Genomic DNA, 18,670 nt, shown 5'->3' on the forward strand with positions numbered 1-18,670 from the left:
TTCTTATAAGGTAAACATGCCACTCAGGTTTCTGAAGTATTTTTTATTATTTAAAATAAATTCATTTTCTCAATATAAATTAATCATAAATTATAAGGTTATAAATAAATTAATCTTATCTTACTCATAGGGATAGCATATTAATTAGCGATGTTGTTGCTTTTTCAACCTTGTGCCATACACGAATGAAAGCTCATTATCATACCTTATTTGCTGCTTGTTTTTGTATGCACCATTTCAACAACCTTTCTAGACTGAGGGAACACCATCTGCAAATAATTTCCTCTGTACCTCTAAAAAAGGAAGAAGTTAAAACAAAACCATTGGAAGACAGAGGAGATTTATTCAAGTTGATCTTCATTCTAAATCACTGACCAATGGTCGTGGTGTGGAAATGGAGAGAGAGATTGATAGTTACTGCTTAATTATATCTTATAACACTTATCATTTAAATTTCAGAGGAAACCATCAGTCATTTTTAACAAGAAATTACTTGTAAACACCTGCTGCGAGAGCAGTGATTTACAATATTAATTGAATGAAAAGCAGAATTCTAGAAATATGGGGAACCTTGCTGTCACTCAGACTCCATGAAAATCCAACATTTTCACATTCTTGTGAATAAGAAATAATAATAATTATCCAACTTTATAATACTGTTGTGTATCGGTTATTATCTTGCGTTTATATCTTGTGCCGTATATGAATGAAATCTCATAATCATAGCTTATTGGCTGCTTGTTGTTGTACATAGCCTTTCTGTGATCCTTTCTGTGAATGCATCTCATCTTATTTGGATTTATCGGACTACTGTTCTCATCTTGAGTGACATTTTCATAATAACCAATCCTCATCTCAAAAATTCAGAAACGTGAATGCGGTCTGTATACCGAGAAAAGGAACTAAATCCAGACAAAACTGATAGAAGGCAGATGAGATTTATTCAATATGAGCTTCATCTGAGATCACTAACTAGTGCTGAGATGAGTGGGTAATACTCGACCAGGCCCGAGCAAAAGTGGCCAAAACACGGGACAACATGCACAAATGGGGCTATATTACAGGATGCTCGGTGGGCCTGCAGCACCAATGTACACACTCACACACATCCTCATAGACTGTTCTCTTAGTGAGGCCGGCTCCAACGCAGACCTGAAGGATACGTGATGATGGGAGCTGGAGTGAAATGTTATGATGAGCACTAACTAGTTGGGTGGAACGTGTAGACAGTGAGATCGATAATCATTGTTTATCAGAATATTTTAATTTTTATGCTCACACGCTGGGTGTTTCCAACAAGCTACTCAAATCTTTCCTTCTTTCTCGCTCTCTCTTTGAGCCATGTGACATCGCATCTATTTCTATCAATTGCAACAGTTGAGTAAAAACTTCAAGTTCAACAACAAAAACCGAAGTTTTATTTCTGATATTTTCAGCTAAACGATTTATGGTTCTGAATTTTTTTGAGATGAGGATAATTTGGATTATTTGGACTATTGTTCTCATCTTCACAATATTTCAGCCAATGTAGCCTCGGATCTCTTCATCTCTTGTCGAACTCAAGAATCATTCTGTCGAACTTGGAAATCTGCACAAAATTCTGAATGGAACCCTTTATTTAATCCATGGGGGCAGCATATTCTCGTTCCATCAACCATGACTGGATAAAATCTTTGTATACTTAGTATCAACTGCATTGCGTTTGACAGAAAGATTCCCAAGTTTGGCAAGAGGCACCTGAAGAAGGTCGGAGATTACATCGTCCAAAACGTTCTGCAAATAATAATGCTCAAAAGAAAAACAGTAGTCCGAATAATACAAAAAACACAATCTAAATAATTTACATACTTGTGGGTTTAGTCGTTCAATATTTAACAACAAAAATCTTGTAAAATGCACACCATCTCAAAGACGGATGATTCTTCTACAACTTGCATTTCAAAATGGATACGCCTTCCACATGCACACACTGTAAATATTAAATATTTTTGATCTGAAAAAGTTAGGTCATAATCAATAGAAATTTAAAGAAATTAAAATAAAAACAAATTGAGGGGTGGGGGTTTTCAGCCATTCAAATTTACCGGAACTAATAATAAAAAAACATAAATATATCCATTAAGATACGTCCACTTAATCTGCGCATGGTACGCTGAAAATGCTGTTTCGAATGTAACCGTAATGGACAAGTCGATGGTCAGAGCTTCTTGTCGAGATGCTCCAACACATTTCAAGATGAATTCTCCTGTTGATTTTGCTTCTTTGTTTTCCAGCTTGCCAGCATTAAGCGAACTGCAGCAATGGAGAATTCCATGGACACGTGTTCCACAAAAAAACAAAAGACTCCAAAAAAGAAAAAAAAGAAGGACCCAAATGAACCTCAGAAGTAAGTCCGTTTTAATCATTCGAATCTTTTTTTGGCTTCTTCAATTTTATTTCCTGGACAATGATCTGTTCCAATCAATATCTGTCAAGACTTTGGAAGTTCTTCAAAAACAATTGAATTTCTGTCTGATCTTAATTGAAGGGGCTTCATTTTGAGAAAAAAAGAAGTAGAAAGGGATTACAAATGACTGTTCCAGAGAATTTCTTTTGTTATTTGGAGAAATTCATGGGTAATTATTCTTACTGTGAACTGAACGCCGAGCATAGTAGTTAACAGGTGTTTAAATGTAAGTGAATGATTCTAGAATTTTCTTCACTAACTACTACATTCGTTTTTTTTAATTCACCGTACAACCCTTATTAAAAATGAGTTACCCATCGAACTCAAATTATGACACTCTGATGTAAATGTTAACGTGATGTCACCCCCTCCCCTTTTTGTGCTGATAACTACACTGTATATTACTCGATGTCGTCTCTGAAACGATCGTACACAGATTTAAGTTATTGTTTGAATTCTTGGGACATATGTAAATGATCTTAAATTAATTTTGCCTACCACCTATTTACTCTACTTTAGCTCTGGAAGATATGACTCCTTTTCTCTTGAGCTGATTATATATTTGCATTATTCAAACGACTGTTCATAATTCCTTTGCTTTCCCCAATATAAAGGTTAGCTGAATAGTAACCCATATATGGTTGTTCTTCTGTTTTGGCTTCAGACAGTTATTTCTTCATATATATATATATATATATATATATATATATATATATATATATATATATATATATTTATATATTCCTCTCTCTTTCTCTCTCCTCTTTTGATCTCATAATACCAATTCTCTTCCCTCTTTCTCTTTTGATTGGCAAAGAATTCTTCTCTGCTTAATCTCTTTCACATGAACACTGTGCCAGTTCATTGAATTTCTTTTGCTTCAGTTACCATTTTTCAAAGATGCCTCAGAATTAAGCAACAAAGACCCAGCCATCTTAAATTTCTTTATGCAGAAGATAACCACGTCTACGTATGCCGTATGTGCACGGATTTATGGATTTTATATGTCGCTATGAAACGATATATTATAGAGCTTTCATAGTATATCATAATAATAATAATTAATAACTAGTGGGACCTGTATCTCCACTTTGCCGAAAAAAATTAAGATTTGTAATCTCAAGAAAAAATTGGAAACACTTTTTACCCTAAATGTTAAAAGTTTATTGATAATATTTATTCAAGTGCTGTCTTGCATGGTACAAGCATTGACGGTTATGACTCTCCATCTATCTTTCTCCCTCGAGGCATTCATGAATTCATTGTTGCTCATTATTCACAACCTCATTCACGCTGTTTCTCAAAAATGTTTGATGTATTGTCATAGCTTTCATTGCAGTTGTACAGACAGTAGGTTGCAGTTTCTTTCTGTCCGGGTAGTGTCTATACTGGACGATTGTTTTGATCATTGTACACATAAGTATTACATCAGTCACTTACTTCCCATGACCTGATGTGGGTTCTTAACCTTGCTGAAGGGTCTCCCACAAACTAGCAGAGACACCTTACTTTTCCTTTGACAGTAGTGCTGTCCCGACACTTTATACAGTGCCTAGTATTCCCAAATGTTCACTGGTACTGGCTAAGCTCATTGGTTATAAAAATATTAATAAAAAGTTATTAGGTGAGGCGTAATTCTCATTGACTTCTTTACTTAGCCGCAGTGTGTGTGTTATTTCGGGAGGTATTTTTACAATTTAACAAAATAATTAAATGGATGACTTGTATACAAATGAACCAAAATGCATTGTGGTGGAATTTAATTCTCTAGTAAAAAAATTAGGAGGGTTGGTATAAGGCTAAATATATGAGCATAATTGTCTTTCTCTCCCACTCCTTCTCCTGATCCACAAATAATATATTCTAATAACTTTTTGGTCAAAAATCAAATTAATTTATTTTTGGTGTGTATGCATGAATGCATTTTTTATTTATTTATTTATTTTTTTTTTTTTTGCTTCCCTTCATCAACCCGTTCGTATCTCGACATCCAATTGCAAGGAAGATAAAAATGTAAAGACTTTCTCTTTCAGAAGTAATGCTTTCTTCTATTGCTTGTAAGATGAAATTTACCAAAATCAATATTTCAGTCGTTTCCCCTCAAAACCCAAAATGGCTCTCAAATCAATGATTTCTCTTTTCTAACAATCATGAAAGTAACAAAGACTTAATATTCTCAGAACTTTTATCAAAGTAGTTTGCATTCCTTTCCAAGTGCACACACGTGAGTCTCTCTCCCTCTGCCTCCACACACACACACACAAAAAAAAAAACTCTACTTTCTAAGGACTTTTGAATTCTGATCTAAGTGGATTTATTCACATCAATATTACAGATTTTTTTTTACTTATATTTAATTTATCAACCAATTTCATTGATCGGATTTTTTCATTTGACTATATTTGGATTCATGAACCTCATTTCCAATATTTTTTTACAATTTTAAATCACTTTTTTTGAACATTGTAATTTCCAAAGTTTTCAGTTTTTATGCTAACTAGCAAGTCAATACTTTCATTTTTCTAGTTATTTCTTTGAAAGAAAAACGCCTAATTCTTAAAACTACACGAGATAAAGGAAACTTATAAAAAATTATATTGCTTATTTTTTAACTTTTCATGAATTAATAAATAATGTAGGTTTATATTTTTTCATCATTTTGTGTTTTCTTATATTACTGCTTCATTTTTATTATCAAGTGTCTTTTTATCAAGATAGAATATATAAGTGGCCTTGTCTGTCTGTGTGCAGAACTTAGCAGACGTAAGTCGACTAAACATGTTACGTCCACGCATGTGTAAATGTACATTTATACCTTTAATGTCATTATTTTTCAAGTTTTGAGATGCATATGAACTAAGCTCGAATATTAACAAATAATGCTGTGGAATTATGTGATTTCATTTAACTGATGATACCAAATATTATTATTATTATAACTTTTGAAATAAAAACTATATATTAGGTACAATATAATAGTCAATAGTGAATGGCTGTATATTAATAAATACGAAATCAGTATAAATGAAAAAAAATCATATTTAAGTGTATTTTACGGTCGGGCAATGCCAGTTGGCCTGCTAGTTTATGTACACACACATATGATATATCTTATATATACACACATATTATGATATATTTATATACATACACATATGATATATTTATATACATACACATATAATGTCTTATATACATACGTATTATGATATATCTTATACGCACATATGATATATCTTATACGCACACATATTATGATATATCTTATACACACATATGATATATTTATAGACACACGCATATTATCACATATTTATATGCACACATATTATAATATGCTGTGCATAGATTTTCAGTATTTACTTTATCAATACTCAATGAGTGACTAGTGTGTACGATTAGTATGAATATATATCTGTGACAATTGAACTACACCGAGCCCCTTGTAACAGATATATTTTCATACTACTGTTATATATGCAGTAGCATTCATGTGTTTGTACAACTCTCCTACATCCCACATCACTGGACTGATCATAACCAAACCTGGCATGATAATGGTCCCTTACCTAGGGATGGTGCACACTATTTCCAAGTTAAAGGTCAAGGTTAAAGCCTATGTATATATATTTTCTTACAACCCACATCACTGGAGCGATCATGACCAAACCTGACATGATGATGGTCTTCAACCTACAGATAGTGCACACCATTTTTCAAGGTCAAGGGTTATGATCAGGACCTTGTATGCCTCGGTACAAGCAAAGTGGGTACCAGAGCATACAACAAATTCAAATTCCCGCACAAAGTGTGAGTTTCTGAATATCTTTACTAGTGTATATATATATATATAGTATTTCAGGTGAGGTTTTGTTCATTAGAATTTGATAAACATTTGTGAATCCTACTGCGTTTATACAATAGTTTTCAATAACAAGTAGAGAAATATATTTTTTCAGTGTCAATTTTTATTTATTCAACCATTTTTCGCTACATATGTGCATACATGTTTCAGATAGTTTTATTGTGGTAAGATTCAAGGCAAGTTGTTAAAATGAAATCGGAAATAAGATTAGAAGAAAAAACACTTCTGAGCTAAAGTCGATGCGTAACTGGAATACAAGCGACTACTTATGATTGTCATTTCTTTAGAATAATCATATTAAGAATATATATACTAAACAACTATATGGATTTCTAAATATAATAAACATATAATAAATATAAGATAAAAGATATAAAAAGCTTTTCCATGCTGTTATAATTATTTTAATGTAGTTTACTAAAGTTTATAATTTATTATAAAATACTATGTTATAAAACTAAAATATTTTAATATTTTTAATGGAAATCGCTCCAGACAAGGCATAAAGGCACGTGATATAAGAAGCTAAAACTAAAAAATATTTCTAGGTCAAAACCCAGTCAACAATAAGTGTTAGGTCAATAGATTCCAACCCAGAAAACAGCAATTTTTCTTCCCTTGCCAGAAGCATCGCTCATGAGGACTAAATGACAAAGTAATCGAAGCGTGAGTTACGAGGCTGTCGAAAGTAAACCCAGGGTTCACTTTCTACTCTATTAAGACAGTGTCACTTTTATTTGAAACTAGCCTGGGCACTCGGCGTTGCCCGGTGGGTGTTTGGAGGTGTGTGTTGAGCAAAAAAAAAAAAAAGTGGTAGTACGCAGGCAGGCTCGAACCTGTACTGTGAAGGAGGAAAAGAATGTGAAAAAAAAAACGTGACGTCTTTGCTGTTGCGCCCATCGCCAAACCGGAAGTGATGAATGTTTAAATTAAGGCTAGTCAATCAAAAAGAGGGGGATAACTTTCGAAAGTATCGGCAAAAAAATAATATATTGAGTTACTGTTTATTATATTTTTAATTTTCAAATTACCGTAAAAAAAAAAAAACATCAAATATGTGCATATAGTTTTGCAAATGTAAAAAATATATTTTCGGATGGGGGTGATCTAGATTTTAGTTTTATTAGTAGTTTAATATAAAAAAAAAGAGAATTTATCATTTTCAGTATCAGCAATGGAAAATTCAATTTTAAACAAACAAAAAAAGTTGTTAATATTTTTTACCATTGGAAAATAATCATACTTTATTCCGTTTCTGATACCCCCAAAAGTTTTGATTTTTTTTTTTTTTTTTTTTTTTAATAATTATTCCGATTCATTCTCCCAACGCTGGTTTGTATTTTTATTTTTTATTTTTTTTAATAAAATCGCAGGGCTAGTAATTTTTTAAAGTTTTTAAAGAATTAAAAGATAGTCGAGGAAAATAATCAAATTATTAATTTGTTTTATCTTGAAATAAAAAAAAGATCCTGTTTTATGTTCTTTATTCAGAAATTGCATCTGAGGTTTGATAATTGTCTGTATACCATGTCAGTTCTTAAGATGATATGCATGTGGCAAGTTAGAACGATATGAACAGACAAATCTCTTAACAAAGCAAATCTTAACTGACAGATACTTTATAATCTTTGTGCATATCAGGTTATAGCTCAGTGCTTTGAGTAGATGATTATCTGCAGTTCAACGTCATCTCATCTATCAAAGAAATAAAAAGGATTTGGTGTGTGTGTGGGGGGGGGTTGCTGAAACAAGTCTTAATAATCTGCTGAATATAAGGGAAAATAGATTGACTTCTCTGAACACAAACGCTGTATTGCTCTCAAAAGTATATTAGCTTTGAGGAAAACGTTTGTACAATGTGTTAAAGCAATGATTTATTATGCAAAAATTCATTCAAAAATAGTTTTCTTTATTTTTCAAACTAAATACAATGTAATGAATGTATTAATTTTGCAGTGGGAGTTTAGTTCTGTACAGTTCTAAGAGGTCCACCCTCCGAGGCCTTGCCTTCTCTCTTTGAGAAGACGTTAATTTATTGCTAATCGCCTGGGGCGCCCTTACAAGGGAATGCCATTGGGTTGCCCAGACACTTTTTGCAGGTCAAAGTGCCTTTTCTCGGAGGCACGCTGACTTCTCAATCCTACTTTCTGACCCTCATGTCTAAGTTCTTGCAGTGGAAGAGAACCAAAAACCCCATCATTGTCAGCCATCTTCTGTCAGTTTACAATGACTAGTGTTGGGACAATCAGTCGGAATCGGTAATCAAAAAATTCAAAACTTTTTGAAGTGTCGGAAGCGGAAAATGTTTTATCCTACTTTCTGATTCCAAAAACAGTTCTTTGAATTATTTTTAAAACTTAATTTTCTATCGCTAATACTAATGATAAATATTGATTGATTTTAAATTTATAGATCATGAATAATGAATTTCGGTAAAAGTTTTGCAAAAAAAAAAGGGGGAAAAAAATAGCCTAGTAAAGATGAATAGAAAAATGGCACAATGAAAAATATAAATGGAAATCTCAGAATATATTTATTAAAATCTTGAATGAAATACAAGAATGAAAAACGGCAAGAAGTTTATGAAAATAAAAGTAACCCCCCCTTCCATTTTTTTTTTCTTCTTCTTCTTTGAATGGAATTACACTTTTTAGGTGATTTTAGAATCGGTAAAACTATTGAAATCCTCCCGTCACAAGTAATGACATAGAAAAGGTTTGAAATTGTGTTTCTGAAGTTACGTATTGATATGATGAATGGGGGAGGCTAGATTGAGGATCGAAACGAGTGTTATTTCATAGGATCATTCTTATTGTAAAAAATTTGATTATACTAATTTGGATTTTGATAGCTTATATAGATTAAATTTCTTCCATTTTCTCAGTTGTCTGAAACGGATAGGTTACACCCAATGTTGTCAGATGTCAGTAATATGATTGCATCTTGATTTCTCCAAGCTAGAATTTATTTTGAGCCTAGGAAGGATTTCTTTTCAGATCTCGATATCTCTTGCATTAAATTTGAACCTAGTGTGTATAACTGTAATAACAATAGCTTTTTTGTAAGATGAGTAATTACTCCTGAGGCAGAATGATACATGTAAACTGAGGTATGAATACTGATGTCAAAGTGGATGAACAAAAGTGCATGTCGTTAACAGCCTCCTAGAGACAGTGGTATCAGTCTGGTTTTACAGCCATTGACCTCACCTACTATAGTACTCCGAAATACGTAGGGAGAGTGAACATGTATTAAGAAGGAAATGACCTTTGCCTTCACGTTTTTGTACAATATGATGAGATGCTGTCCATTGAAGTTAGATTTGACAATCATGTATGTCCTGATCAAGTTTATGGGAAAATGTGTGCATTGAAGCATGTTCATGTTTAACTTTTTCTCCACAATATGGGCAGTTTGCGACACATTTAATGTAGGGCACCCAAATACCTAAGTATGCAGAGAACAATGGCAAAAATAATTTCAGCTTTCTGGACATTCCTCCTCCTTCTTCTCCCCCTTTCTCTTTCTTAATCTCTTTCTCACTCTCACCCTTTTTCATCTTCCATCTCTCTCTTTCTCTCATCCCTTTACTTTTTCTCTTTATCGCATCTCTCTCTCTCTCTCTCTCTCTCTCTCTCTCTCTCTCTCAAGTCAAAGTTTACCCTGTTGGCGAAGGAGGGGGGCGGGCTCGAATTTGCTAACTGCAACCTCATACAAAGAAGTGACTCCTCCCTCTAAAAATGGGGCCATCTATTGGCTGCATGTGGCAATCCCTGGTGCTGTAGGACAGGATCCTGGCGGTTGAGTCATTTTTCCACTTCAGCCCTTTGGGAAAACAGCAGGTTGTATGATAAATCGACTGGTCACGTTATGCCCTAGTATCTATAAGTTCATCAGTGCAACCGTAAAATTCAATCGAATTCTTCAAAAAGAATCAAATCCTTATATTTCTCCTTTGCATTTTTCTCTGCACATCCCCACCTAGATACTAGAAGGTTCATCATTTTAGGAACAAAGAAAATTAAAAATGCTAAAGAATGTTTTCAAATAAGAAGGGGATGCTTTATTTAAACAACATTAACAATAAAACCGTGAAAGACTTTAAAATATTGAACAAGAATTAAGAGTATCTCTCTCGCATTCGTCCACATATTGCAGCAGTAGTTAAAAAACACCAGGCACAACTGCCCCACTGACATCATTATTATTCTATACCAGATATTGAATACAGGATATGTTGATTTATGTGAATAACAATTTTCCTCATATAATCTTTGTATTTTTAATTTTATTGTAAAAAGGTTTCATGAGTAGAAAATACTCATGTTTTTATGATAGGTGTGCTGCGAAAATTTAAATAAACGCAATAGTGTGCTGCCTTGTAAAAAAGATTGGGAACCACTGCTTTACATATGGAATTATATTTGACAACTTTATTCTAAATAACATAAAACTAAGGCTATAGGTCTATGGTTTGGAGGATTGTCAAAGTTGAAATTATATTTGACAACTTTATTGCAAACATCACACGCCTAATGCTATAAGTTTGTGGTTTATGGGATTGTATCAGTTTTTTTTTTTTTTCAGCTTGGGTATGAGTATTCTCAAAGAGTAATGTTTTTAAGGAGCAATGTATTCTAAGAATATAAATGATTATCCAAAGTATAGAATTATATTAGGCAATTTTATTTGGCATTAAATAATCTACAGATGGTTGATATGCCGTAAACCAATTCAACCCATCAATATTGCCCTGGAAATTCATCCATTCGTTTTTCTTTCCCTCCTCTCAAAATGAAAGTAGCAAGAAGTTTCCTTCCTTCTTCCCATCTCCATCTCCATCCCCATCTCCATCCCCATCTCCATCCTCCTCACTCATCTTCATCCTTCCATCGTGCATTAGCAACTAAAAATAACTCTCAATATGTGTTGCAGTTGGTAATTTAATTAGGAAACCACTTTCAACTCTGAATCACGTGAAATAATTCAAACAAAAGAAAAGAATGTGAGAGGAAGAGTAATTTAATTAATAGAATTTTATTAAAACTGGAAATGAAGGGTGTTTTTTTTTTCTTTTTTTACAGGCGGCAAACTTTAAATTAAAATGAATAACGCAAAATCATTTTTATCATACAAATATGTGGTTTATTCCAACGATTAATTTTTGACATAATTTAAATACAATTTGGGGCATATGATCCCGTGGCTTGCGCATATATGGCATAAGATAGAGGTTCAAATTTTCACAAACACTGCGCATTAAATTAGGCTTTATTTCAGCAATAAAACATCGAATGTTGTCTTCCAAGTGGTCTATTGTGTCAGCATAGACATGGGACTTTACATATCCCCCAAAGAAAATAATCGAATTGGCTTAAACAAACAAGGTGGTCAGTTAACAGGTCCATTTTGTGAAATTATTTTTTCATCAAATATTTCTCTCAAGTAAATTGATCATATCGCATGCTGTGTGGCATGTGGCTCTGTTGTGTTGAAACCATATGATGAATAGCCAAACCAAGCTGAACTCAAAATAACCGATAGTTGCCAAATCTGCAATTAAAGAAAATAAAGTTGTCAATTTAAATTTTGCTGTCTTTTAAATAAAAAATAAAAAAACACCCTATAGATGTTGACTCTGCACTGTATGAATTTGACCGTTTTACTCTCTTCTCCAAATATTCATCCATATTTCTTCAACGCTATCCTTTTAAATTCAATTCCAAACCAATATTCATAAATTTGTTTGGCTCATTACTGGAGAAGTTTTTTTTTTAATTATATTTGATCAGTTTTATTTGATTGTCTTTTTTCAAAATGAAAGCATTTCTCATATCAGTAAAAAGGAGGGGAGAGCATAAGTGGTTTAATGGATACCAATGCAGAATATGGCATTTGCTGACATATTTCAATCCTATTGGACCAACAGTGCATTCACTTGCATGGTAATCCAATTGACAAATACATCCCCAACCCTCTACAGCAATGGGAAAATAACAGCTTTTATCCAATATATATTATTTTGGCAAAAGTAAACGATCCTCTTGAATGATCAAATTTGATTCATCATTTTCAATCCTTTTATAATATTCTTCATCATTCAACTGAAAATCGATGCATCTACTTGTTGGCCTTTTGACTATGAGCAAATGATAGTATCTGTTTTGATACTAGATTTCATATTTTCTATCATTAGTCAATAAAGAAGAAATCCTTCTAGACTGAGTCAATTTAAAATTCTTGTCTCAATCCAGATTTCCCCTTTTTGGGAGCTGGATTTTTTTTCATATTAAAAACGTATCCTGTGTTTAACTCTATCCTCTTAGGAAGGCAAGTAAGTAGAGACGATCTATCCATCTCATTAATTTTTATTAAGTGGTCTTTGACCTTGATAAGTGGTGACTCATCAAAAACTGATATGCCATAAAACAGATTGTTATGAGGTAAGCCGATCTACTCATTTCAAGATTAATGAACTTATTCAGAAACTAAAAATATAATTACATCTAAGCATCAATCTAGTAATTTGTGGCAGTTATGGACCCAGAATAATGACGTGTACATCTGTAACATACTTTTGCTAATATATTTTTTGTTAATTATACAACTGTGTTTATCTTGATTATTGGTCTGCAAGTAATTGCCAAAACTAGCTAAACTCAAAATAACTGATAGTTGGCAAATCTGCAATCAAAGAAAATAGTTGTCAATTAAAATTTGGCCGCCTCTAAAAAATACCCCCCCATAGATGTTGACTCTGCACTGTATGAATTCAACTTTTTTCTTCGCATCCCCAAATATTCATCAAAATGTCCCATCCATATTTCTTCTGCTGCATCCTTTCAAGTTTAATTCTGAACCAATATTCATAAAGTTATTCGGATCATTACTGGAGGAGGTTTTAAAAATTATATTTGATCAGTTCAAACAAACCAATCAATCATTTACAATAGATCTCATTTGCTACCATAAAATCGCTTGAAAATTGTTGATATGCTGTAAAACAAACAAATTTAAGCAACCATTTTTTTTTTTTTTTTACTATCTTCACAATGCAGTCGTACTATTCAACATCTTGCCTAGGCAACCAATTAACTCGGCATCACAAAAGAGTAAAATACGTATTCAATTTTAAGAAAAATGACGATTTATTTATCTCTCAGTGAAACGGGTAAAAATCTTAAAGAAACTCTGAAACAAACGGGGTGAGTTTCACTAAGTAGACATTAAGGGAGAGAAAAGGGACATAAAATAAAAGAGAAGAAAAAGAGGAAAACCAATGCAACAAGTAAAACTCGAATGATAGAAAGAAAATGTACGGTAAGGAATTACTACGCCAATAAGAAAATAATAGCAACTCTAGCTAGCTTTAAATTGCATGGAAATACAAAATTACAAAAAAAGATATCGTCAAAGAAGAGGCTGGACAAGTAGATGTAACTTAAACAGTAAAAGATATTAAAATACGAGGTGTCTTAAATAAGTTTCCAAACTTTTTTTTGTATGGGCACTTTTATTGATAGTACACACATGAAACTCTAGCCCCCCTTCGAAGTAATCACCTCCGGCTGCAATGCACTTGTTGTACAGTTCCAACAACTCCTGGAAGGCTCCATGGAAGTCCTCTTGTGAGAGCACGTCAATGACTCTTGTCACAACCTCTTTTATCTCCTCAATTGTCTCATAACGACAAGGTTTTCCTTGAGCTTAGGCAATAACTAAAAGTTACAGGGAGCAAGGTCTGGACTATTGGGAGGATGAGGAACTGTCTTGATGCCCATCTTGGTCAAATAGTCTGTGATCTTCTCTGGGCACTCTTGGGACAAACTTTGTAAATATTTTCTGCATCTTCAGCTCCTCACAAATAATTGCATATACAGTTCCCACACTGACAGAAAACTGTGCACTTATTGTCTCTATAGACACATGACGGTCCTTATCCATGAAATTCTTTATTTGGCCAATCAACTCTGATGTTCTGTCTTCCTTACTCCTTCCACACCTTTCATCATCTCTCACAGACTCTCTGCCTTCTTTGAATCTCTTATGCCACTCAAAAACTGATACTCAATTCATGCAAGATGGTCTAAAAGCAATCTGAAGCATTCCATACGTTTCTGTGGCATTTTTTTTTTCCAAGTTTAAAACAGAATTTTATTGCATATTGTTCTTCTAAAGTATCCTTACATTCAGATTGCATTTTTGAAATTCACCAGCTGTGACAATCCGGCTTTAGTAGGGTGTATTCCAGTTCCTGCTCTAGCTGTTCATTTGAACCTGAAATCATAAAAATTGGCCAGTCATCTCATAAAATGTATAGAAATTACATGCTGAACTTTAAAGAGTTTATGACAATTTTAAATGCCTGTACAAAAAAAGGTCTGGAAACTTATTGAAGGCACCTTATAAACATACCAAAGTTGTGTAATAATGGCTGAGAAACGAAACGTCTGTGTTATAGAGCGAAATGAGCAGGAAAGATCGAAAAATCCGCTGAGAAGAACCCAATCTCGAAACAATAACATTGCCGAAAAATTGATAAAAAATATATGGAGAGGATAAAAAAAAAGTTCAAAGAGAAAAAGAATATAACAGTTAGAAAGAAAAGAAATAACGTCATCGTGAGACGAGAATCCATGTAAACACGGTGAAGAGTGAATTTGTCCCTTATTAAAAAAATATATACCGTTACAAAACATGACACTATTGTCCTAGCTGTTCTTATCAATTTCCGATGCCATATAGAACATGAATGGTTGTTCTATCTCTGCCTCCTACTCTCCGGACATTTCAGCAGCTTTTAACTGCCATTCATTTTGTTCACATTACATTATCTCATCTCTCATACTAAATCTCTTTTCCTTTTAACTTGTTTAACATTCATATCGACCAAGAAGATCACTTGAGTGTGTATGCATATATTTATTTATGGACTCTCCTGTCGACTTCGACATGTGACGTTCCACCACAACAACTAAGTCGCTCGGAAATCCGCACAGATGATTTGTTTATAATGGTGAAGGCTGTGTGTAGGACCATCCACACTTTTTGGTATTACTGCTAACCTCCGTCGGTGCAGGTAACTGCAACAGGACAGAGTATACAGTAGAGTGTAGGTTTTTACAGCAGAGTTGCCTTTTCCAAGATGCATATCTTAACGAAGACTGGGGGTGCATCTCTCACAGTGAATTAATGTGTCCCCAGATACCAACCTGGAAATTTCTACAACTCTGTGCAGTACATACAGCGCCTAACCTTCCCAAATAGTCACCCATCTGGTACTAGCTAGGCTCAACGTTGCTTAACTTCGGTGATCTGGTGAGAACCAGTGTGCCAACGTAATTGTGGCATATATATATATATATATATATATATATATATATATATATAATTATTTTTTTATTATTGATAAATTACTGTATTACACTACTGATATTTTTTGCTCCCTGAGTATCTGAAAGTTTCCTCTCTTACATATGCAATGTCATCCTATTTTTTAAAGATGTGTACATATGTATACATCTCTATATGTTTTGTTTTTACTATATATATATATATATATATATACTAGCAGGGGTGCCCAGCATTGCCCGAGTGTTTGTCAGTGTGTGTGTGGGTAAGAAAAAACTTTTAGTGGCAGATAGGCTCGAACCCGAAGCCTTGAGGCGAAGGCGGAAAAGAAAGTGAAAGAAAAGGTGATATGTTACTGCGACGCTAAGAGGGCAGAGAAGTGAGAATGGTTGAAATTAAACGATTAAAAAGTTAAGTGAATGAGTTGACATAGGTGCATAAACATCACACGCTTGACTTCGGCTGCAATCCAGTTTTTTGCCCAAGATATTTGGGAAAACCAGATCCCCATAAAAAGGGGAGTGTCCAAATGCATAGCAATTGTGTGATATGACGAGTTTTCCCTACATTGATCAAAACTCATTGCTTTCTGGACGTCCCTGGGAAGAGTGCCAGGGAAACGCAATTTCTTTGAATACTTTCGCTTTATACAAAAAACATGTGAGAAGACGAATAGTGGGAATTTTATAAAATAAAAGTTGCTCAAATAAAAGATAGACATGACGTCCATTCGCAAATCATAGATATTATAATCTCGGGAGTATATAAAAAGTTCTGAGACATGGTACCCCCCCCCCGAGACCCCCATCCTCCGAAAAATGCCTTTGCCGAACATACAAAAAAGTGCACACACTAACACACATCTTTGCTTTTATATTATAGATTATAGATATAAGGATCCCTGACGTAGAACAGGGAAAATGAACTCCAAGAATAATTTTGTGGCACTTTGTTTCTTTAGAAAGATTAAAATCAAATTATAATTATACTAAACCTTATGTCTAGAATCTTTATTTCAGTTTTATTCAACATTAATTAATTTGGATTCTAGAAAATGTCCTAAACTCAAGGCATAAGCATAAGGGTCTTAAGAAAACATTTACATCCAGAGAATTTTGTTTAATCTGTGTCTACTGACTATTGATCAAATTTAATGCAAATCTGAAATATTTAAATGGGAGGTTGTACTTCCACCCCTTTTTACATCCTTTGCATCAAAGTAAACTAAATATAGCCCACATTTATGACACGACCAGTAGTTGTGAGCCAAAATCCATAATGATTGATTAATTACTTTGAGTGAATTTTGTACATAGAAGTTCGTAAAAATATAAACATACCTAACTTATGTATTGTTAGCCTTTTGCCTGTCTCAAAAGACAATAGGCACACTCTGTAATGTGCTGGTGCAGAGAGTCTATTATGAAGGAAGGATTTTAAATATATGACAAATACTAACCCACCGAAGCACAAGCTATCTAGTATGTATGTGTGTGTGCGTTTATTTTAATATTATGCATCTATTGAATGAGTGGACGTTCCATTCTTCGGCTTTCATGAGTTTGATACAACTGAGAAGATGCAACATGGTTAAAACAAGTCTGGTCTTTCTTAGCCAACCCATGAAACCAACGGCAAGTCATTCAGTCAATCAGGCTTGAAAAGGCCTTGCATTTTTAGCTTTGCTTTGACAAGGCCTTATTTCTATTATTACTTTGAAAAGGGTTTGAAAATATGCAAAATGTCTTAAAAAGGACTTCAAAATTGTATTCTTTATGTTCAGTAAAAATTTGTGTCGGAATATTAAAAATAGAATCAACATAAATAAATTCTTTTAAAATTGCTTCATATTATTTCCGGTTACATCCTTTTATCATGAAACTATTCGATGTTTTCCATAAAACTTTAAAGATGAAGCCAAAGTGAAATTCAAAATTGAAATACTGTTAAATTTTTTTTTTAATATTGATGAAAATGCTTTTAGTATTTAGTTTATTATATCATTCTTTATATATCAAATTTTCTTTTGAAAACTTGAATTTTGCCTGGAGAAGGACTTGAAAAGCCTTAAAAATGAACATTGAAAATCTGTATGAATCCTGTAAATGTATAATATTGGAATAAACACATGTCATACACGCTTATTTCCCTTTATGAGCATTTTGTCTTCATTCCTTCATATTATATGTATGTTATATATATATATATACAGGGTGACCCAAAAAAAGAGGACATTCAATTGTTTTTCTGAGCATTTTACAGTCAACGGAGAAAAAAAAAAAAAAGGCCAAAGACCCTAGTGTTTTGATGTGATGTTTTGAATATAATAAACTAGTTATGACCAAAGTTTCATTTCATTCGGACAAAACACTAAGAAACGGGGCATAATCAGAGTTGGGGCCCGTTTTTTTAGGGGGGGGGGTCACCCTGTATATATATATATATATATATATATATATATATATATATAATTCTGAAGTCAACCTGTATATGTACATGTTACTGTGCTGCTAGATGTATAGGGACCATATTATGTTTAAACTTTTATCAAGAAGTTCACACTCTCCAAACTATATCTAATATATTTTTCAGTGTTTACTATTTCCATCTTTAACTATATTATTCCCAGCCTGCTGGCTTTTTACTAATAATATCTTTCAATACATACAAACATACATATAGTGTGTGTGTGTGTGTGCTTCTAACATCATATTATGAGTGTACATTTAGGCCTTTTCCTCTATATGTATAGTCCCCATACATATATACGATTACACTCGTATTCCAATTTCTTTCTCCTGTTTAATAAAACATGTTCAACTCATTTGTTTTGGCAGTTTTTACCCATCTCTATCCCCCTCCTCCTCATCTTACATGCGCACACAACTCTTTCCTATTATTAATAAAACATCTATAACAGGCCTCATCTACAGCCCCATCCACTTCCATCTGTAATGAAAGGTATACCTGCATCATCGTCTTCTTCATCATCATCTGCTCGTGCTTGG

The 18,670-nt window shown here is 33.4% G+C and overlaps 1 protein-coding gene across 9 annotated transcripts in view; it reads left to right on the forward strand.

The window, feature by feature from the left end:
- LOC145277605 (TOX high mobility group box family member 3-like) overlaps positions 1-18,670 on the forward strand; it is a 730,818-nt gene that overhangs the window by 665,375 nt on the left and 46,773 nt on the right. For all 9 annotated transcript variants that reach the window (XM_080129132.1, XM_080129133.1, XM_080129128.1 and 6 more), the window contains one exon: positions 2,274-2,386. In XM_080129132.1, coding sequence (XP_079985258.1) covers positions 2,274-2,386 — 113 coding nt within the window. The remainder of the gene's footprint in view (positions 1-2,273; positions 2,387-18,670) is intronic.

Source organism: Euprymna scolopes, chromosome 6 (assembly GCF_053919585.1).
Source record: "Euprymna scolopes isolate OS-2025 chromosome 6, ASM5391958v1, whole genome shotgun sequence".
Classification (NCBI taxonomy): domain Eukaryota; kingdom Metazoa; phylum Mollusca; class Cephalopoda; order Sepiida; family Sepiolidae; genus Euprymna; species Euprymna scolopes.